The sequence below is a fragment of the Neopelma chrysocephalum genome, unplaced genomic scaffold (assembly GCF_003984885.1).
Source record: "Neopelma chrysocephalum unplaced genomic scaffold, ASM398488v2 Primary Assembly neopelma1_22b, whole genome shotgun sequence".
NCBI classification, from domain to species: Eukaryota; Metazoa; Chordata; class Aves; order Passeriformes; family Pipridae; genus Neopelma; species Neopelma chrysocephalum.
Window position 1 is genome coordinate 7,684,067 of NW_020897690.1, and position 23,844 is coordinate 7,707,910.

A 23,844-nucleotide genomic window follows, 5' to 3' on the forward strand; every position below is an offset into this window, starting at 1 on the left:
CTTTGTAAACTCAATGGTTCAAGCAAACTTGCTCCTCTGACATCTCCTTCTTATTTTTTTCATGACCTCTCAAAGTAATGTTTTGTTTTGTTCTGGTTTCCTATTACTCATGAGCAAGTCTAAGATGTTCACATCCTCCCACAGCTTCTGGTTGAATATAGGTTTCACATTAAAGTTGTTCTGGACTTTTTTTCCTTTCTTGAATGATCTTTGATGTATCTCTTTGAGTATCTCCTTCCAGCTGGTATTCTGCATTGAGAGCCATGATCCACACTGTTAACTCATCTCTGGTATTTTCTCTTTTGCGTATGTTTGGTGGAACTCCTAAGCTGCATCAGAAATCTACTGAAAACACATTAGTTGTGGGTCTAATTCCTTCACCTTGGGTTTTACGACATTTTGTGCTGGCTTGAGGATGCTGCCCTGTTGAAAAGCAAAAATCTCAAAATGCTCTTTCTTCTAGCTGTCTCGTTGCCCTACATTTTCTCCCTCCTCCTCTTTTGCCATATAGAAGAACCTGCTTTAGGACACGAACCCCACTACATGAGTAAAACTAGATGGAGAAATTTAGTGTTTGCCTTCATGAAGCAATTGGATCAGTGTTTATTCTCAGAAACTTCTCATTTGGTGAAGAAGAGATTTAACTATTGAGCTAGAAGATTGGCTCAATTTCAATAGTTTATGTGAAATAGTAAAATCATTCTCTTCTGAATTCACACTCACTGTAGTGCAAGACAGAATAGTGAGTGGATTAAGTATGGTTTGGATATAAATGTTCAGTATATGTTATATTATTTTCCCATTTAAAAAAGGTCTTAGACTTCACTCATGAGTACTGCAGTAACTGTATTTTAGGGCAGAGGTTAATCTATCTACTTTGTCAAAATGCAAACCCTTCAACTACTAGGATGTGTATTTTTATTACATATTACATTTTTATTAAAATGTGGTGTTGTAATAGGATTCCTCTTTCTCCAAGGAGGCTTTTATATATACTTATGTTTATATACACACACACTCTCATTAAAAATGGTTTTGCTATGGGGAAGAGGGCATTGAGTCCAAAAGACTAGGTTTTACATATTTTATTCATAAAAACAGATTTGCAACAATTTATTAAAAATTGATCTCATGCAGTATAAGGTTATACAAGAAATTCTTCATTTACATTTTATTCTGGCAGTTCCAGTCTAGTTTAAAGCATTTGTGCACTAACATCATTGGAAAATGCCATTGGGGCACAGCCTCTTCATAAATTTACAGTACATTTTTGCTGCAGTATAAAAGAACAGAAACATTAAATAGCTATATTCACTTGGTTGGTCTTGTTATCTGCAGTAAAGTAAAAAAAATGTTATGGGAGAAACTACAGTATCATTGAGACAAAGAATGTACTGCATGGTTTAAACCTAATAAACGTCACACAGTCAGTATTCACGAAGTTACAGACACACACACACACACTCACCTCCAATGGTCCGATACTTCTGAATTTTTTTCCTGCTAAGTTGGAATAATATTTCTACAGAGATCTTTGTGTATACATTATATACAATATTGTAATTTTCTCTTTTTAAAAATTAACATTCCTTTTAAAATAAACCAGGCCCTGATGATATTAATAAAGCAAGAGAATACTGTCAACACACATTGAGTGACAACGTCAGTGTTTAGTGCTTAAACAGAGTAATGAGTTCTATTTTATCTGTGATTATACTTACAGGTTTTTTTTGTTCTAAAAACTACAGATATTTCCATACCCTCTCTTACTGTATGTGCCAAGTGAAATATTTTGTGATGCTCCTGATTGTAAGATTCAGATACATATTAATGTTGGTTTTGGCCACTATGAGGTGTATTTTATTTTTAATGGAGATTTATGCTAGCTTGTCAAAGCTGCAGTTAAGTCCCTCAGCTAGTGAACCCCTTCAACTGTGCTTAAATCATTTCTATTTGTAAACCTTTGTAGGTATGTCATTCCAGAGGTTTGGTCTGAGGTGCACAGGTGTTGGTCAAAGAAAAGTGAGAGCCCAGTGGGTGCTTCATGTGTTTTTTTCCCCCTACTTTCAGCAAACAGCCCTGGAAGTCAGAGGACACATTTCCAGTTCCTTGGAAAAAGAAGCTGCATGTGTGTCTCACCTGTGCCTGAGGGTTTGGCTCAGAGTTGGTTCAGACGGTACACCACTATCGTTCCTCCTAATTGCTTCGGTTCAGGGAATGGAGTTAAAGTATAAAACCCTTTGTTTTTTTTTCACAGTCCTTTTAGGATTCAGATAAAATATTCTATTGGTAAATTGGATTTGTCCTCTATTATCTGCTACAACTGTCACACACAGGTACGAAGCAAACATGGTGTATATTCACATCTACGTGCTCTGCAGGCTTTGCCTGCAGCAGCAAAGTGCTGTGCCCTAGCCCCTCCCCCTCCCCAAGTCAACTAAATTAATTTTATTGTAGTTATGTGTGACACAATTCAAACAAATTAGGAAAAACAATTCATCCTGTGACATTAAGACTTTACTACCCATCTGTCCTCAGTTTCCTGAGTTATCAGCCCTAGGACTTTTCCAGACAGTTTAGTATGTTACGGTTGGTGGTGTTTATTCTGAAATAGGTGCAAAAACTTTGCTAAAAATGAAGCTGCAGATGGTCAGCAGTTACTACCATTGCCCCTGGAGAAGGGCAAAGCACTCCTCTTGCAACTAGCAGCTCTCCAGCTGGTGGCAACTCAGAGCTGGAGCTTCAGGCTCTGCTTGGGTTTCACATACTGCTGCAAGATAGAGGTGACCCTGCTCACAGCACTGCAGTCTCAATGACACCCGAGGAATCATTTCTCACAATTCCTTCCTACTGAACATCATCACCTGAAATGAAAACAAGCAAGACTAACCAGTGCAGAATGTTTCCAGCGATTTTACACAACTCTTGTAAAAATGAGTGTATCTATTTCAACATGGTATAGGTCAACCACTGCATTTTCCTTACATGGATACAGTATAGAATTGCATGTTCTCAGCAGCCACACAAAGCTCAGTGACATTTGAGTGTTTGGTTTTTTTTCCCTAGTGTCTTTTTTGCAAGATCCGTATTTCCCAGCCTTCTTGTTGCTAGTAGAAATTTTGGAAGAAATGTTTTTTTTTCAGTGACTTCTAGGTGAAGAAATAGAAACTCCATGAATAAGGCTACAGATCAAACTCCTTGTGTCCTTCTCCTTTGCCTTCCCACATGAGTTACACGGGCACTCCCGTGACGAGGGCCTCAGAGGCAGTTCCTCTGTGGTAAGAGCCAGTTACATGTTTGTAGCAGAGTTCCAGGTCAGATGTTTAGTCCAATCATTGAGTACTTAAAAGCAGTTCAGGAAGCACTGATCTCCCTTTCCTACAGCCCCGAAACCATCACTCGGAAGGAGGGCGGCACGTGTCTGTGCCGAGGGCTGGCACTGGGGCTTACGCACGGACTGGCACAGCTCGCATCCACTCCTCCTATGGACGGCAAGTAGGCATGGTGAAGGATGGGCAGCTGCAAGGACAGCCGACGCTGTATGCTGAAGGAGAGACAGAGAGAGAGAGGGGTTAGCCAAGGGGAAAATGTAATACATTACATAGTTGATATGTTCACAGGTTGCTGCTGGGATGTTTCCTGTGCCTGCTGCTGTGACTGGGAGGGTTAATGCCAAGAGCATTGCACTTGCTGCTGTTGAGCTATGCCACCATGATGTTATTTCCCCTTGGGGAATTTTTCTGACAGGTTAGACATGACAGAGGAATCTAAGGGTGCTTTCTCAGCATCCCACAAGCTTGTAAAATTCCCAGGCACATTCAGGTTAATTGCTAGAGTGCTGATGCCATGAAAAGGGAAAACCTTAAGCTTGCAATAGGGGTGAATGTCTTGGTGACCCTCAGCCCCTTGTAAAACTATCTACTGCATGCAGAGCCCTGGCTAACTGTGTAGACATGCATGAGGTCACAGAGTTTTAAGCCATGCACCACTTAGCACAAGGATTAAGGATGGCATTTTTGCAACTCCAGCTAAGGCAAACACAGGTGCATGGTGGGTGGGAATTGGGACTGATGGCTTTTTCCAAGTAGTTCCTTTTTAAAGCTTTTGTTTGTGCTTTTGAGGTGACAGATGCTTTTGAGTTCCAGCAGTCAGTGCTATGGGCCTGAGGAGTTGGCACTATAGAAGCAGTCTAACCTACCACCTATACCGAAATTCAGTATTTAAAAACCTAACATTCTCTATTCATTTTCCCAAGCAGGTTGACATAATGATATCTTGTATTAGGTTTTTTTTAAATGGATACTAAACTGCGCTCACAGGTATCCCATCTAACCCCTCTCCCTGGAGAAGATGGTGCCATGAGGGGTTCTGCTACCCCTGTGCTGTGAATATACTAGCACCTTTCACAAAATCAAAATCCAGTTGATGTTTGCTAGTGTAAGAGATATTTTCAGTCATCAAGATGTTATCACCAAGACGGCTTAGCATTTGGAGACAGTCACCCTTGATACACAGAGGCACTTTCTAAGGAGAAGACAGTTGTCAAGGTGACTGAGCTGAACTGAAGACTGGCTTTTTGATTCCAGAAGAAAAATGCCCATAGAAAGCATTTTATCAGTAAATTTATGTTTCCCTGTTATCTGATATAATGACTGTGTATAGGCCTTTATAAGAGGTGTATGTTTGAAAGCTAGTCTTTGGACAGCCTTTCTGATTCAAACAACATTTAATTTCTTTTTTGCTTTGTGCTAGGAAGCAGAGACAGATACCAAGGCATCCATTGCCCTGCTCAGGGACCAAGCAGTATAGCTTTTGAATTCAAACAGAAAGAAATGTAATACTCTTCTCTTTAGCTTCTTCACTGCAAATTATGGCTTGCTTATAGAGATATGCAGTAGAAATAGATGTTGTCTGTCTATCCAGGAAACTCTTTCTCATTGTTTTCCGCCCTCAAACTCCCTATAAAAGTTTCATGCAATGTTAATCCACAGTGGTGATCATTCTAGTGCTGGCAATGCATTCCTGGGACTAAACAAAATCCATTCAATTGTTATTTTGCTACTGTGCCCAACTCTTTCTGGTGCTATCAATGAAATCATGCCTTGTTCCCAAGGAGTGCAGAGGTGGCATGGCTCGCTGCTTCCATGTGCTGAATCCTTATGAGCCTAATGCTACGGATTGTCATTCTATCTCTTGTTGCAGGGTCAAATGCAGAATTGCCTGTGCTTATTTTCCCACCAGTGGAAATGCTTACTCTGTTCAACTGTTATAGACTTCTCATTAAAGAGCTTTTTGAAGCTATTCCAAAAGAATCCAGTTGCATAATCAAGTGAATAGGATTGTTTTTTTCATCCATTTCAGTGTTAGCCATACCATGGACAAAGCATGTTTATTTAGCTATGCCAATGGTGGCTGCAGTGAGTGGCAAATTTTCCTTTAACTGTACTTAAAAGTTTGCTTTCACTTGAAAACTTAGTTCCTGGAATTGGGGCAGAGAACTGTAGCCTGGAGACTCACACACAGTTAAAGAGTTTAGACAGAACCCTTAGAGGGGAACACAAAACAAAACAAGTAAAAAATCCAAACAAATCTGCTATTTTCTCCTTAAGCGAAAGTAAATCTTGTGACCTGCTTCACTCTTTGTAGGGTTTGTGCTTTGCCTCACTCTTTTTAGGGCTTTTTTTGCAATATCAGTGATTTTTCTCTTCTCCCTCCCCGCCACACCAGTGTTGTCAGTGCTTTTGGGGAATCCCTCAGAATCAATAAAAGCTAGGGGATGAAGAGATCGAGAACAGCCCTGCCAAGAAGAAGTTGGGGATGATGGTGGATGAAAAGGTAGACACGATCCAGCAATGTGCACTTGAAGACCAGAAAGCCAACCGTATCCTGGGCTGCATCAAAAGCAGCATGGCCAGCAGGTCAAAGGAGGTAATGCTGCCCTCATGAGACACCACCTGAAGTACTGCATCCAGATCTGGGGCCTCCAACATAAGAATGTGGACCTGGAACGAGTCCAGAGGAGGGTCACAAAAATGATCAGAGGGCTGGAGGATGTCTCCTATGAAAAGAGGCTAAGATAGCTGGGGTTGTTCAGCCTGGAGAAGAGAAGGCTCCAGGGAGACCTTACAGCAGCCTTCCAGTACTTAAAGGGGGCTTACAAGAGAGATGGAGAGGGACTTTTTACAAGGGCATGGAGTGATAGGACACTGGATGATTTTAAACTAAAAGGGGGTAGATTTAGACTAGATATAAGGAAGAAATTTTTTATGGTGAGGGTAGTGAAACACTGGCATAGGTGGCCCAAAGAGGTTGTAGATGCCCTATCCCTGGTAGGGACTTTGTGCAACCTGATGTAGTTGAAGTTGTCTCTGCTCATTGCAGGGAGATTGGACTGGTTGACCTTTCAAGGTCCCTTCCAGAATTCTATGAATATGAAAGCATATATATGGTCCAGTATTTTGAAGAGGGAATGGTTAGTATTAGCGGGTCTAGAATCATAGACAACCACTGAAGGACATGGAAAGGAAAGGTGGTGCCACACACAGAGCAGCCACCCAACAGGACAGAGCATATGTCCTCAGCTCTGTACAGAAATACCATTTATTAGGAAAATATAAATAAGGTAAAATCTTGACTTCCAATATCAATGTAAATGGGAACACAATGCAATGCACGTGGGAATGCACAATACCACAAAGGGGGCAGAGGCATTTGAAAAAATATTTTGGTTTTGTAATAGAAAACTACTACTGAGATCTATTGGTATGTGGGGGGACAGAAACAAGTGCTGTAACTGTCAAGCATTCAAAGTTCTGCAGGAGTGTGTAAACTGTGTCTAAACACTTAGGGATTATTTCAGTTAATTCTGCAGCCCATAAATGTTGATTTTTAGCAGCTGCAGGGAAGCTGGAGAAGTTTTAAAGACTACAATAAAGCAAGATGTTGAACAAGCAAGTAAATTAATCATTCTAAATCTACTATATTTTAATGACAGATTTGAGTGAGATCACAGATAGACTAATATGATCCACTGTCAATGAAGAAGCTGAATAACAGAGGCATGTTCATGCTGAGGCATATGGCTGTAATGCAATAATCCAGCCACAACGAACTTCTTAGAATGAGAATTTTTAGTTACTAAAATCAAAATAACAGGCTCCAGTTATGCTTTGAAGTTATGCTTTGAAGGTTACAAAAAAACCTGCATATAGAAATAGTCTATTAAAATGTCAGGTTTTAGTGGGTTCTTGCAGAAATCTATCATCACCTTTACTTAGAGATCTGGAAGACTGTTACATACTGTTGCTGTTAAAATGAGAACAGTATAAATTTTTAACAGTGCCAAAAACTAATTCAGTGGATGTAGGTCACGGATGAGACAGGACAATAGACAGAAATGAAGGTGCACAGAAGGATGACTTTGAGGGTCACAGAAGATAAACCATTGAATGTATTCATGCAGCCATCACACAGATAAGCTGACTGACGAGATCTTTAGATAAGCAAGCAGGACTGCCCAGCGGGAAAGAGTTGACTTTGTGTGTGTGAGAGACAACTCAGTCTGCTGGGAAATGAACTGTTATATCTATTCTAAACTGATTCAGGCTGCTCTCTGGACTCAGATGAACTGGCATGGTGCAGCATCTATCCACGCAGCTAAGCATCCCCCGAACACGGTTTCTGATTGTTGCTGAGCATTACCCAGGAGAGTACAAGTTGATACAATTGTGCTAGGGAGTATGCTAAAAAGCACAATAGAAAATCAAAGCACAGGGCTTGAGCCTGTGCACTGGCTTTGTAGCCTGTGCACTGTGCCTGTACAGTAGGCTTTGCCTACTGTAGGAAGTGTTAATTTACACTGTGTAGCCAGTGTAAACAGGAGAGAAAGCAGTCAGCATCCACTTTTTGCTCTTCTTATCTGATGGTCCGACTAGGTATGGCAAATTTTACTGTATGGATAATGTATGGCATCCTGGCCAGCAGGAAAGGGACTAAGATGCAACAGGAACTGAGAATCATCTATATTCCTGCTCTAGGGCTGCTTTACAGTCATACAGACCACATTTTCCCTAGGTGTGGGGTTCTAAGTCTAAGGTAAGCACAAACCAAATGTTTCTCACATTCTGATTGAGATGATGTAAACATCACACCATCAACAAATGTGAAAAAGCTTCCTGCACTACTGAGGCTGAAGTGCATGTATACTGCTGTGCCTTCACTTTGGACACAACTGTAGAATAAGAAATCATACTTGGAAAGAGTGAAATATAGCACTAGTGGTAAGAAAGAATGAAAAAATCCCAAATCAACTCTTTTCTGTACTCTGTAAGAATTTTTATGCTGGAAGATGTCAGCTGTAATGAGTGCTGACAAGCACAGGAAGCTGGGATGATTCTTTTTCCAGCAGCCATCAAAGAGTTAACAGTTCTGCAGGCAAATTATTGTCTTAACATCCTCCTTTCACGGGCTTGTGACAAAAAGGAAATATTTTTCAGACTAATGTCCTTGAGATTTGTGTTCTTGTAAAAGAAATAGGTTTCTCAGATTGTGCAAATACCTATCAGGTGCCCTATGTATGAAGTGAAATGAGAAAGAGAAGACAGAAACTACAGCTTGCTTCTTACTCCTTTCTTTCTTTTATTTTTGACAAAAATTGCATATTTAGTAACACTGAAGGCCAGAAGTGCTGTCAATAAACAAGCTTGTTGATAAACAAGCCCTCAGTTGCAGAAGGATATCTTAAAGAGTAAAAAGTTTGGAGAGAGGCAATCTCTTGTCAAAAAGAGGGAAGTCCTGAAGATGGCTATACTTCTCCTCTCTGTCAGGTCCACTGTGCCTGGGCAGTGTGGCTCTCAAACTGCCAGCTCATCCTCAGGGGAGACATTGATCCTTGAACCTGGCACATTCACAGCTGCGCAAATGCTGAATGACACTGTTTCGATTTAGCAGGACTTTATTAATTGCTTTCCATAAATGTCAGTGACTGTTCAGATTTGTACTGACCCACTCTTCAGGACCTTTAGGAAATCTCAGTCTTGTCATCAGTTATCACTAGCCTAGAAGAAGTTCTGTCATCACCTTTTTTTTTTGTCTGTATTAAATCTGTATCGAGACAATTGGATTATTTGAGTGTCTGTCTTTTTCTTAGCATCTTTCTTAATGTAAGGAGGCCACATGTGGGCGAGCCTGCATTCACAAAACATTATTTCTGATAAATGGTGCTGAAAAAAACACAGGCCTCTAATAGCTGTGCATTAAAGCACTCTGCTGACCCCATGAAGTCACGAGAGCTCTCTCAGCAAGAGCCCTGCCTTTGTGAAATTACGGGATATTTCATATACTGTGGGCTTTTCTTGGTGTGGGTGTGTTGTGTGTGTGTATTAGATTCTTTGCAGGTTTGGGTTGGGGTTTTTTTTTAAGTGTAAGGACAGAGTTAGAAATCCACATGTTTTCCTGCACTAGGTAGTACAAGAGAGTAGCTACCATCTGAAATTAGGGTTGCTGTCACAGATGTAACATGTGACTCATTCTAGTAATCTGTTTAATTTATTCTGTTTTTAAATAAGCTTTTAAGTTGCCCAGGAGTCTGACAACTATTAGCTCAGATCCTGATGAAGCAATGCTCGTGTCACCAGACTGCTGTGAGGAAATGGATGATCCAGGGACAAATGAACATGGCACTTCTCTGAGCTCTGGCCCATGGCAGGTCCTGATCAGCTATTAGAAGGTAGGACATGACTTTATTGTATAGGCTCCTAGAGAGAAAGGCTGACACCATAAGACTCCTTCCCCTCCAAAAATCTAGCCACTGTTTTGTGCTACCCTCTCCTTGTAGCTGCAGCATTGTTTCTAAGGGAGACTACTTGGTGCAGGCTTTCCTATGCCAAAACTCAGGTCCAGCTGCTATGGCAACGTTGAAAAGCCCTCAGAATGTTTTTTATTTCTCAGCTAGCTTAAGACTGGAGAAAAATAAAATATCTATGTACACCATAAACCCCTCTGACAGGTGTGTGGAAGGACTTGGACTTTTGACAAGAGCCATAAGACGTGTGCACTTATGTACATCCTCTTCATTCCTCCATACATTGGTGGTTGGGCATAGCTCATCCTGCAACTCTCTACAGAATCTTTAGCTATGGATGTTTCTGACAAAAGAAAAGCAATATGTTAGTTTGCCTTTGGGGCACCTTTGGATCTCATGCCCCTGATATCCTTTAAATTTCACTGAGGTGGTGACCAGGTGGCAGGGAGGCATCGCAGTACAACGTTGCTGCCTACTGGTGCTTTAGGAGGCACCATTCACATTCTCTGTTGCTGATGTTTCAGGCCCTCCCTGTAGCTGGGGCTGGCTGAAAGGGGGTTACAGTGAAGATCTTCCCATAAAAAATGCATGAAAGAGAAATATGGGCTTTGAGGAAATGTAGTAATTTAAATTAACACTTTGTCAGCAAGGCAGCTGGTGTCCAGGATGGAATATACGTCTAAAACAGTAGCAAGTATGTGCACCCAAGCATGTGCATACCCAGGAGAGCAATGGGTACCTCATATTGTACCAGCAGCTAATGATATATACTTACTGTTCTGGAGAGTTGATGTCTTCTATGGGATCTTTGCTTGTTCTGGAAGGGTCTGATGAGCCCCACTGTGCTGGTGGATTTTGATCAAGATGATTTTTCAAAATGGCTTTCTCACCATCTAGATGGATAAGACATTCAATTTTACTTTACTGTGACCAAGTGACCATTTTAAAATTGTTCCATTTTAAAATTTCCCAGATATCCATAATGACACAAAGTAAAATCATTCTACCTATATTCCAATATGGTCTCAGGTTTTTCTGTGAGAATTTGGTACTCTTATGTTTTGAATGATGTATTCCTCCATAAAAACTATCTCGAAGAAACAGAAAAGTGACAAAAACTCTTTTGTCCTTCCTTTGGTTCCCTCCGCCTTTAAAAAAACCCCACAAACCAAACATTGTTGCCCAATTCTTTGTAGCTGTATAATGCTCTCTTATCTGCACTGAGGCTAAGGGGAAAATTAATGTAACTGTACTGTTCTTACACTCAGAAATTGTAACCTTTTCATAAGAAAAACCCTTCTTTGTTAAGTCTTTTCCTAGAAAAGCTATAATATCATTGATGTATAAAACCTTGGTACTCTCATAATCACATAGGCAATTAGGTGCTGTCATTTGACTATCTGCTACTGCTATCATTTAGCATGGAAATATGATTCATATCAGTTGTACTGGTCCATAGGCTGTCTGCAGGAAGGACAGCTAATGATGTCATTAAGCTTTCTTCTGCCATTCCCTTTTCTGCGGAGCGATAATGAAGAAGATCATAATTTTCCCCATCTCTCGCTTCACTTGATTCCCCTCGGTGTCCTGTGAGTCCCTGTGAGTGCTGAAGCCCATGGCATCATTCCCCTTGAGAAACACAGGCAAACACAGCCATTTTAAGAAGGCCATCTTTGCCAGGGATCCTTTCTGTTCCTGCCTGCTTTTCCAAAGTATCATGCTGTGTTAAGCCAAATAAACTCACATGGAAAGCATCTGAATAATGAGGACAGTTCTCAGTTTTCATAAATAATTACAGAGCAGCTCCAAATCCATCACCAGCAGTTGTTTGCCACACAGAGAAACAGTGATTGTTGCAGGCATTGAGGCAGCAAAGAAAAGAAGTCTAAGGTAAATTCTTGAACAGGATACTGGAGGATTTGAACAAAAAAATGGGCATGAGAGGGAAAAACAGAAAAAGAGTAAAGGGAAAGGAAAATAGCATGAAAAAGCCAGTGCATTTTGAAGGCTTAAGTTGCTTTTCTGTTCTACTTGTGCTCAGAAGCCCCATCTAATTCTCCCAGCATGCAAGGAATATGTGTGTTATAGACAGGCACTGGTGGGACAAAACAAACAGCAGAAACGCAAAGTGAGGAAAGAAGTTGAAAGCATAAACAGAAGTGTTTTGAAGGCAAACTCCAACATGTATAATTGCCCTCCCAGCAAGGTCATCCCTGGCCTTGACAGCATTCCCTTTCTGCTGTGAAAAACATAACAAGCAACATGGAAAGAAGAGTCTAGGTGAGGATGCAACAATGTGCAGACATGAGGATCACTACAGCTCAGAAGAGAAGTTTTTGCACTTATGTTGCATAGAAGAGAAGGGTCTTGGTGAGAAAGGAGGTGACCAGAACACATGAAGCTGCTTTGGGTGGGGCAAGAAAATGTCAGTAAAAGAGAACTAAGAAATTCAGCTGTGGCAAGAAGACTGTTTAAAAGAAAGAGATGGCAAGATTCAGTGATGGTTTAAATGTGAAGGGAGGACAGCAGAGAGTTAAATCTGACAGTGGCTAAGCAATGAGGTCTATTATCTCAGGGCAGCCTGAAGTTTGCTGGTGTGGCATTTGCTGTTACTAGAATTCAGTTTTTATTTTCTATATAGTACATTTTTTGGTATATTGAGTTTGACATTTTTTGCATAAAAGGTTTGCGATGTCTATAAACAGTCATGTAGAAAAGAACATTTTTTACTTCTATGATTAAAAACAATGTTCAGTTTAGTTCAGATCAGTCCTGAGCTGATCTAAGCTGGCAATGAAAACTGCTGACTTTTTAATATAGACCAAAGTAAAAATTTGAGTAACCCTTGAAATTAGGGATGGAAAAGCCCTATGACTTAATTATTTTAGGGTTTGAACTCATTTGGCTCAGATAAGCAATTTAAAATTTTACAAAGCCACTGAAGATATAATTCTTCATCAAATGATTGGAATATGCAACCATTCACGTTTGGGAGTATGTGATTTAATATATTAATCTGTGTTGTACGCCACTAAAGGACTTTCATGTACTTTCAGACGTGCTGTGTGAGAGAGAAAGAGAGAAGGAGGTGGTCCCTGTCAAAAAGGTGGGGGATTTAGCTTAGAGTAGAGCAGAAATCATATATTCTCTGCCTACTCACCTCTCAACACCAACTGCCCATATATCACTGTGTGTTATTCTTAATAGACCCTTTTCTACCACCCTTGCAGATGACTCTTCCTTAATACACTGAATAAATTTCTGTGTACAAGGCTACCAAATGCAAGTTTTAATGTATATGCATAAAATACACACAAAATTCACATAAAACTGTCACTCTTTTTTTTTTCCTTTTTCCTTTCTTTCTTCGCTTCTTTCAAAATACAAATAATAAAAAAAGGGGGGGTAATTCTTATTTGTTAAGCTTTTTGGGAGAGGAATGGTTAGATTTTTATTTTGCAGCTATGGAAACTAGAATATCTTCATTTGTCGTTTACTTCTCATTTAAATAATGAAGAACAAGATTCTCACTTAGTCATATGCTTCTAGGAGCTGGAGCTTAAAGGAAAAACACTATTACCATGTACACTTAAAAAACTTACAGATGGAGAAAACTAGTTTTATATATATGAACAACTGAAAGAAAAGAAACTAAGGGTAGTCGTAAACATTTGAGTTCCCAGTTTCCCCTGGAAAGTGTAGCACTACTTTTAGTACTTTCCTATCTTCTCCTCCTCTGTCCATTAATTATGCCACTTGGAAAACGCTTTCCATTCTCAGGGTACTATCTTCCAATGCAGATACTGCTGAGAAAGTTACACTGGGATGATATAACTACCTTCCAAATTGAATTTACATTACCCAGAAGCACCTTCTAAACAATTTTCACCTTTGTAGACCTCAAACCGGAACTCACAAGTCTGGATAAGTGATGCCTGAGCACTTTCCATTCAGAAAACTGTCGGGGAAAAAAGACAACTAGATCTCAAGGGCCTCGCACAGCACTCACTGATGGGTTCATTAGAAAACAAGGCTTGCTGTCAGTTTTCGGTGAGAGCCAGAAGGCTTTAGCTCAGGACTTTTTCCTACCTGTAGCAAAGCTTCCAATTACAAAGCTCTGAGCTGCAAGAGCACACCCGATGCAGGTTGCCCAGGGGCTCAGCGAGGAGGTCACTGCTCCCAGCTGCTGCCTCTCCCTCTGCCAGGGGTGACGGTCGCTTCAGACATATAATCACTCCGCAGCCTAGTGCTGCCAAAATTACCTGGGCAGGCTTAAATGCGCCATGCATTTTAATGACCCCCGTTCAGCTGCAGGCAGGAAGCACCAGGTGACTGATGCTACTTCAATTTCTTCCAAGAGTTTAGAAACCATATTTCTTTAAGTAGAAGCTTGTTTTGTTGATGTTTGTACACTGCAGCTTTATTGAACATCTTCATCATTACACTTTAGCGGCAATATTCCTCTGACGGCTTACAACTGGATGGCAGGACTGCTCTTCATCCAACATCAATTTCACTGTTGTTTTCTCTTTGCTAGAAATCATATTTTATGCCCCACAAAGAAGCAAGTGTGATTTAATAATGACTGAGATAACTTTGCTGATGTACTAAAGAGGTCTAGAAATTTTAAAGCTTAGAGGTAGATTTTTAAAATCTGCTCTAATATTTCCCAGTTCTGTTGCTTGGACTGTGAAACATGACTAGCCAGTCTCTGCTTTTCAGGTGAATTGGGTATAAAGAAAGGAAAATGAAAGGAAAAATTAAAATGATCACATTGTCTGCTGGGTAACCAGAAAAAGTTCTCCTGAAGTAAGCATGCCACATCAGCAGTCTAAATCATGACTTCTGATAGTTATGTTATGAAAGGAAGAAAGGAAAAACCAGAAAAGTTCTGCTCTAATTTATACTACTTTAAGTGAACTCCCTTTACTACAGATTAATTTCTGTGAAGGAAAAGACAGGCACTGAACTTCTGACAGTTTGATCTCCCTGTTGAAATAGAAACAAGCTCCTATCTCAGGGTTGAATCCATTTGCTAGGCTTCATACATATCTCTATATACCTCCATATACCTTTATATACAAGGGATATAAGGAACTCTATCCTTTCTTTAAAACAGTATTCCTTTACAAGAGTTATTTCTGAAAGCCTTTACCTTTGAATCAGTTTTTCAATCTCAAGCTTAATACTTGAATCATACGAACTTCATAAAAGTGATATTTCCTCCATCTATCACGGGTGAACTCTGTTTTGCTTCACATTTGAGAGCAATATGCCTTTGAAATCTGTTTTTCTTTGAGCTGCTTTTACATGGGGAAAAACTAGCACTAGGAAACATCATAGTGGGGTGATGGGTGACAGGTGACAGTATGTAGGCATATCTGACATGTAAATGAATGCTCCCAGTTCATTTAGAGCAATGAGTAAAAGCTGCTTTCTGGCTTAAAACAGGCTTTCTGAGCAAGGAAGGGTGCCTGCAGAGAGAGAACTTGCAAAAAGGGTTTGTTCATAAGTGGAATTATGGCAAGTCTGTCTCTTGCTTCTTCTGTACTTCCCATAGGATGGCTGTCATTAATTTCCCTAATATGCTACTCTGAAATGTACTGACCAAGGTAGTAATAGATGGAGACTCTACTGCAGGATTTCTTCTGAGCTTCACTTCATATGAAACTCTTGCATCTATGAATGTATTATGTATTTCATGTGGAAATGATTTCATGTACTAAAATGTCAAACAGAAGTCAAGTAGGATAAGATAGTAAGATTCCAAGTGCAGCAAAATTATCCAGCCCCCTTCCCTCCCTCCCCAACCACGTTGTATATTTTTCTTTTCAGTAGCTTTTATCTCTACAGGAACTTGCACAGCAGAAATAACTTCTATTTTTGTGAAGTCTCTCCTGTTTCTGGCATACTGATGTGGGTGCAAGGAGCCCTTTTGGGAAGCTCTGGTTGTTACTGGGCAGCTGCTTCAGGCTCCCTAGTCTGAACACCTGTTTGGTTTCCCACAGTCGTGCCCATGTCAGGGTATTTCTTCCCTGGAACTGTGTGACACAACCTTCCTCTTTACGCAGCATCACAGTTACAAGCATTTGTCCTCCTTTTTTTCCGAATGTCAGCCTGAAAAACACAGCTGTGCCTTCAAGCCTGACTCTTCTTGCTGAATGGCACTGCCAGTTACAGGGACAGCCTGATCCAAGGATTGATCTCCCTCATAGCCCATCCCTGCCTCAAACCCAGGCTCTAATGTGGCTCTGCTGCTCCAGGAAGGCCACCAGATCTCAAAAATGCTGGGGACAGAAGTTAATGTTGCATTGTGTACAGAGGTGAGGTCACTAGCAGACATAGTGACTCAAAGTCGTCCAAGGAAAGCACTGAATGAAGTTAAGGGAATGCCCTTTTAAATTCAATAGGGAAAACCATCTGAAGTCCCAGAGCCACAGTGTGTGGAGCATGTTGAGAACTGCTTGACCACACAAAGCTATCTAGCAGCACAGCTAAAAGCCTGCATTAAAGGAAAGCAATCAAACCATAAACCAGAAATCACATTTTCCTAATTGCTTTTCTTACATAGCCAATTGCTGTAGATGTCTCAGGGACACTATGCATTTGTGAACAAGAGATGAGTGTTTCAGATAATATCTCTTTAAATGAGATGCACTGAAATGTGCTGTAAAGGAGCAGTCCCCGTGCCAGTAAAGAGCTCCTGGGCTACGCCGGGAACTGTTGCTGTTAATAGCTAACCAGGAATCCCAAAGTTATGAAACATTGCCTGAGGTCAGGCAGGTATAGGAGTGCACAGCTGTGTCTACCTATTTCAGCTAAAACATTTTAACATTTGTATCCTAAATCCATATTTGATATAAATGAGGGTGGTGGGGAAGGAAGAGTCAAATAACCTCCTTTGGCACTTGGTTATAGGAGTTAGGAATTTTAACTCGGGACAATTTTTACAGATCAGAAGCCTACTGAAGTGTACTGTGACATGAAAGTTTGATTAGGGCTTGTTAGAGATGCATTGCCTAAGTCCCATGTTATGATCTGTAGTGTGAAGAGCTGTGCCCTGAGTTTGTGTAAGCAATAACAATGGTTTACACTACATGGCATTCTCTACATGAACTCCTCCAGAACAGCAAGGTATTTCATAAAGACAATTGATGTGAGACTGAGCCACAAAGTGAATGTGGCAAATGATCTGCTACAATTTTTAGCTCCAAGCCAACTCCTATTATGAGTGTTTCTCTTCACTGTCCTATTCCTGCTCTCTCAGCTCACGTTTTTCATAAGGTCAAGGTAGGCACAAACCTTGTCATCACCTTAAAAACAATATTGGACCGGCTTCCCCAGTTGCACGGTGGGGATGAGAGACATGGTTGCTTCTAGGTCATGATAATAGTTTATTTACAATTCTGAAGCTTCACTCAAATACCATCAGGCATGCATAATTTCAAGACTCTGTACTTTCCTTTACAGAAACTTACATGAAATACATAGCTACAGAAAGCATAGTTATGTCATTCAGAGTTAGCTTATCTGTAGCTGTAAGGGTCAGAATTTTTTTAAGTACCATTTAAGTGATGTCTGTTTGAATCTGCACAGGAGCAGCGGTGACTCAGCAGCATGAATTCTCCAAAGCCTTGTTATTTTGATTGGAATGACAAATTTAAATTAAGCACATAGGTTGACTATTGGGAATGGATGCAGTGAGAGAGAGAGAGAGGAGATTCAGACATGTAGCTAGGGGACAGGGAAATGTGGAAAGAGGGAAAACAAGAGGCAAAAGAAATGGAAATGGAGGGACAGAAAAAGGCTAGCAAGGGTTGTTGGTCATGGTGGCTCAGAGCCTGGAAATATGAATATTTGATGTCACTTGAGTCAGGATCAGGATACACCATAATATGCATGCTGCTTGGAGCATTTGCCACCAGGTGTGGGACTAAGCTTTGAACACCTGCTTCAAATTGGGATCCAGGTCTTCCTCATTCCCAGGTAAATGGATACTCTAATCTTTCAATACATAGATGGCCAAGGGAAAACATCTTTCTCCCCCCGCCCCACATTTTGGGTGAAGATTTATGCAGTAGGTCCATTGAGAAAATTATCTGGCAACTTCAGTATGCAGAAGAATATCTACCCTGCAAATCCCAGTAATACATAGTTTCAAGCTACTCTAGACATTAAGGCTCTGTACCTGCAGGTGATTTTAAATATGTACCCCACAGCAGAAATGTCAAAGTCAGGGAACTGTACTGTGGGAAAAACACAAACACAGAAAATTTTGGATGGTGCTGTTTAAAGCAGCAGTTAGGCATCAATGTCTTTTGTAGATATAGCCACAAGTAAGTGCAGGAAGCTTATATTTTATCCTTGATTTCTTTGCCAGCATCCTACTGCTAATGGAGTGTATCCTGCTGTGGGAAGCATCCCATCCTAAATTTATACCCAGTGTATCTCTTGAGAATAATTTTTTGTTTCTCGTACCCAAATTCAGATGGGCATTTGGCACAATGCAATGTATCTTTTCTGCTTGAAATATTATTCATGATTTATCATTTTTCCTGGAGCATCTGACATGAGAGGAACATTCTATGTGTTCCTTTCAAACACTTGGTAAAACTGCCTCATCCCACTCACTGATGTTAGTTCTTGCTCCTGATCTCAGCCCAATAATCACACGCCTCCAGCAGCTATTTATGTTTTCCTTTTCCTCCTTTTCCCCCTTCTGTTTTTTACTTTTAAAAAGGACACTGGAAACTCTTCCTTTTTTTTTCTTTTTTTTTGCCACAAGTTACACAACCCAGTGTATATCCAGGCTAAAACAAAAGGCGCAAGAAAAAGTAACCTCATCCATCCAAAATTTCAATATACTTCAAAAATATATGTGAACTGTTTGCTGTTGTTCTAAAATTATTTTTCAACAACTATATTTACAGGAGTAGTTTCTGTTCCACTTACCCAAGCTTATGGTTTCACATCAATAGGAAGCCTGCAGTGTAACAAACATGCAAATCTACAACTTCCCAACACAGGGCAACTAGTTTCTCACATACTATAGTAATATTCAGCTGTACAAAGTTATTTGCCAGAAGCCACAAAGTTGATCCATTCTAGAGTTAGAAATGGAAGGTGGGTGTCCTGGCTTCCACTTTTATTGCACTATGCACCAGATCTTATTGCTTCCCAGAAGCGAAATGGCTTTAATGGAAGCAATTCTCTCGCATGTATTTCTTCAGGGAGCGATGCAAGAGACAACTTAGGAATATTACAGTTGTCATGAAATCCTTTTTTATCAGTTCCAAGGGAAGAATTTTCATACATGAGTGCCTTCAATTCTGCATTTAGAGTCCAAATCAGCACTGAAATATTTACATTCTTTTCTTTTATGTGCTTGATAGCAGTGTCCAAAAGCAGGATTTGGGCATCCTAGTGAAGCAAGCACATATTAAACTAGGCTTCCTACTGCTGAAGGCTTAACTCTCACAAGATCTGAAACATTCTGTGACTTTCCTCCCTCCATGCAGCACAGAAAACTTGACTTCTGAACACAAGTACTCTTTTAGAAGTTTCCCACTTTACCGTGTGTATTACAATAGCCTACATACATACATACCTACAGAAATAACTACTCAGTGGGTACCCTATTGTTTACTATGTGAATCTGCATACTCTCTGTAATGCAAGCAAAATATTTAAAGCTCTGTCTTACCAAAGTCTGAGTGCTCTGGAACCAATCCAATGAGATTGCTATTCAAAGTTCCGATGGGTTAAGCTACTAATGGATTTTACTAACTCTCACCTTTGCTGTCTGTGAAGTTCCGTATACTAAGAATATCATTAAGATCCTGATAGTGGTTCTGCTTAATGTATGTTGTTTTCTCAGGAGTGTCCTGAAGTTGCATCGTGACCTCTTCCAAGTCTTTGTCCAGCTGAAAAACAAAAAGAGTACAAATCCCTAAAAATTCAGAAGTAATTTCTTCAGGTATCTGCACTAACTGCACAGCTTTCCATAATTAGACTAGAGAGCAGGTGGTAATGCAATTACTACACTGTGCCAAATACAGTTGTCTTCTTATAGCACTACTACACTACCTCTAAAAATCATGCTACAAGTAACAAATTGTGTTCAACTGTTGCACACAGCCATATGAGAGGAATAAGCTTTAATAGTTGGCAGTTTAAACAATTTGAATGTACTGATGAATGAAAAAGATATGAGATATGGGCATCAGAAAGCCCAGTTTACAAACCCCTCAACTCTTTATTATTTATGTGTAAAATTGTGGCATACATAGCTATAACCACTTCATCCATCAAATTATCAAGCATACAGGAGAATATAAGTCAGCTGTGACAAGGAAACTCTGATTTGGACCCACTGGTTCTGGGCATTTAGTCTATCCAAGCAAGGTCCAAATGAGATCAGCAGAGCCCTGCGTGCACTAATGTGGCTCAATTGCTCTGACCAGCCTTACCTGTGCTCACCATCATGAGCCTTGCAGGGCACAGGCTGAGATCTTGTGAGTTAGGAGGCTTAGTAGAAAAAACTATGGTAGGGTAAAGGAACAGAAATAGCCGGTAGGCAGATAGGACTTCATTAAAAATTTCAAGGCTCTCACATGAAAGGGAGCTGACAAAGCTGAACTAATTTTTCTTTAACAAGGCAGAGATAACTTTTCTTTTGGAGTCCTTGGTGGCCTGAGTAAAGTCCTTTTAGTTACCTACGCAGTTGTTGTTACTTAAGATCTGGACAAAGAAGTAACTGTTGCAACAAAATACCTTTTCTTCAAGGTATAAGAGTACTTTACAGATTGGGCAAGAACAGGTTAGTTTCTGCACAATATGGATCTGTTATGGTTATCTTATCTCACAAATTGGACAGTCTTCAAGACTGATTTGTCATCGTTTCAGGTCTCCTGAGCAAGGACGTATATAATTATAAATGTACATCCTGTAGCTCCAATGGAATTCATGTACTCTATGTACTCAGCCTTTCCCTCAGTAGGTACTGAAGGAGCTTCATGGCCTTTGTGCCAAAAGGGTCAGCTTACATGATCATAAAGGTCTTTTCTATCTTAAGAAAATATATAATTCTGTTTCATAGAAGATGTAAAAACCCATCTAGCAAGTTTTTGAGCAAACTCTCAGAGAGGTTGAGAAATTACAGCAACAGCAGTCTCTGAACTCAACCGTAAACAGGAACAAAGACTTAAGTGCCCCTGGGGCTGCGGGTCTCTGTTACGCTTGCACATAAAGGTTACACTCCTAGGGCTACTGCTTCTGTGGTGCTCAGCATGCCCATGTGAAACAGCAGGGTAATTGGCCTGTTATAAATAAATAGGGGACGTTTCTTCTTATTTTGCTAAGGCACATTTTCATTTTGTCACACCTGCTAAGTATTCGCTGTGCTAATTAGTTATTCATATAAATCACCTCTTTCCTATTATTTTAGTATTTTTCTATGGGGAAAGCTATTTTTTTTTCTCTAAAAAGTAGTCAGCATTTAAGCAGATTTCAGAATTGCTACAAAAAAAATAATAAAAGATAAAGTGCCTGGGCAGTATATACAAGAAACAATACCTCTGTAATTTTCATTCTCAAGCGGTGGTTCTCTGACTGCAATCCTTCTAGTCGAGATGTGCTGGCCTGATTGACGCTGGTGACTGATGTGGATGTTTTTGAATCTTCTTTCTTTTGATTTTGAGTGAACTGAAATCGTCTGTTCTGTGTGGCTGCATCTGGATTTGTTCGCAGTGTGATGAGCTGAAAGGTTGAAAAGCCTTAAGAAATCCTGTTTTATTTTTGCAGCTATTTATTTTATATCTCAAAATACTGAAAGGCAAGCCAAGAGTTCCTTTTTGACTTTCAAGTACAAAACTCTGGAAAGTGAGCTCTGCTTGTCATAAGCAGTACTTGAGACAATTTCTGAACAACTTTATAGAAGAGGTTGAATGAAAATGATTATGAAAAGGGAAGCATTAAAAAAAATAGAAAAAATAATTCAAAATATATTTATCTGGATTTAAATTACACTGAAATAAATATATTGTAACATTCTATCAAATGTATTTTTCTCCTTCATTGATATCTTTTTACTTTCAGAGGATATATTCCTTCCCTAAGAAAAAACAAACAATCCACCAAGCCCTTCTCTTCCCAAGCACAGTTTCATCTGAAATTTCTCCTTTCCTAGTGTTACACTCAGGCAGAGAGAGGCATGAAGCAGGAGCATTAACAGAGAGAACTCATGGGAGATTGCACTCTGGAGATAACAGAAACTTAATTAGTTTTTAGCGACCAAAAATAAACCAAATCTGTTCAAACAAATTAAATAAGCCATTTAAAAAAAGGTTAACCTTAAACATATTTAATTTAAGCAAATATAAGTAAAATTCAACACTCAGTGACAATGTGAAAATATCACCTCGACATGAGGAGAGAAAGCTACTGCTGTTTGGCAAGGGGGAGAGAGATTCTCAGATTACTCTAGAGAATACAAAATTTATGTTACTTGCCAAGCAGCATACATATACATTTGTATACAGACAAAGCTGAAGGAGCTCCCTGCCCTGAGAGCATAGGCATGGCATAATAAATCCAAAGTTGTCTGAAAAGAGGGAAGGGGCAATCATTTTTTAAGCATAGTCTAGACAGGTTTTGTGGTATAGCTGCATTTTGGAATTGGTTCCTCTTATTTTTAAGAGCATTAAACTGTTCTGCAGCTCTGGTGGCATGAAGCAAGGCCCTAACTTCTGATTGAGAGAGATCTGATTGGGCAGACACTGAAATATCTGATCCCTGGCATGTAACTACAGATCAAATCTGCAGATTGGGATGATGCTTGCAGACAATAAATTTCCTTTTTATGGTGGTAAAATAGATGGAGAAGGCTAAGGTTCTCTGTGTCTTCTTCACCATAGTCTTTACTGGTAAAACTTGCCTTCAGAAATCCCAGAACTGTAAAGCAATTGAACACAACAAGTTCAGGCAACCTGACAAGTTGCATCCCTGAGGACTAAAAGGATGGTCAATGTCATTGTGAGGCCACTCTCAGTTACTTTTGGAAGATGATGTCAATTGGGAGAAGTTCTTGAGGACTGGAAGAAAGGAAATGTCACAGCTGTGTTCAGGAGAGCGAGAGGAGGATTTGAGGAAATGCCTTCTTCCCACCTTCACCTCAGTCCATCGAGGATGCTGCAGCAAATCCTCTTGGGAACCATTTCCAAACATACGAAGAGCAAAAAGGTGATTAGAAGCAGTCATTGTTGATTTATGAAGGAGAAATCCTGCCTGACCAACCTGATTTATAGCATTCTTCAGTGAGATATCTGGGCTGATAGATAAGGGGAGAGAATAATTTTTCTTGACTTAAGCAAAGATTTCAACACTGTGTCCCATAACATCCTCATAGTCAAACTGATAAAATAATGACTGGGTAAGTGGCCACTGAAGTGGATTCAAAACAGGCTAAACTGACAGGCTCGGAGGATTGTGATAGCCAGTCACCAGTGCTGTACCTCAGGGCCACAGTAGGACCCATACTTTGGTAGTGACTCATCAGTGAGTTTGCAGATGATCCTTAAAGAGGAGGAGGTGGCACTGATACACCAGATGATTGCACTGGAGTTCAGTGGGATGTCAAGAGACTGGATATCTGGGCCAATAAGAATCCCCTGAAGCTAGGCAAAGGGGAATACTAAGTCCCGCCCTTGAGGAGAAATAAATTCCAAGCACCCACCCAAACAACATGAGGGGTGTTTGGCTTGAAAGCAGCTTTTCAGTAAAGGCTCTGGCAATTGTGGTAGACAACAAGTATAACATGAGCCAACAGTATCCTGGGACAATGGAGATGATCCTTCCTTTCTGCTCAGCCTGAGAGCACACCTGGAGTGTTGTGTCCAGGTTTGGGCTCCCCAGAGCAAGAGAGGCATAGGTATACTGAAGAAAGCCCAGAAAAGGGCTACAAAGATGCTGAGATTGGAGCCTTGTGATACAGGTGGAGGCTGATGGTTGCTTAGCCTTGAGATGGAAGAGATTGGTGGGGGAAT

The 23,844-nt window shown here is 40.2% G+C and overlaps 1 protein-coding gene across 2 annotated transcripts in view; it reads right to left on the reverse strand.

Moving 5' to 3' along the window:
* Positions 1-1,070: 1,070 nt before the first annotated feature.
* The window catches only part of GABBR2 (gamma-aminobutyric acid type B receptor subunit 2), a 473,412-nt gene continuing 450,638 nt past the window's right edge, over positions 1,071-23,844 (reverse strand). For both annotated transcript variants that reach the window (XM_027679466.1, XM_027679477.1), the window contains exons 16-19: positions 21,377-21,559; positions 19,596-19,725; positions 10,578-10,695; positions 1,071-3,544 (exon numbers count right to left, since the gene is read on the reverse strand). In XM_027679466.1, the coding sequence (XP_027535267.1) occupies positions 3,379-3,544; positions 10,578-10,695; positions 19,596-19,725; positions 21,377-21,559 (597 nt within the window). In that variant the 3' untranslated portion in view covers positions 1,071-3,378. The remainder of the gene's footprint in view (positions 3,545-10,577; positions 10,696-19,595; positions 19,726-21,376; positions 21,560-23,844) is intronic.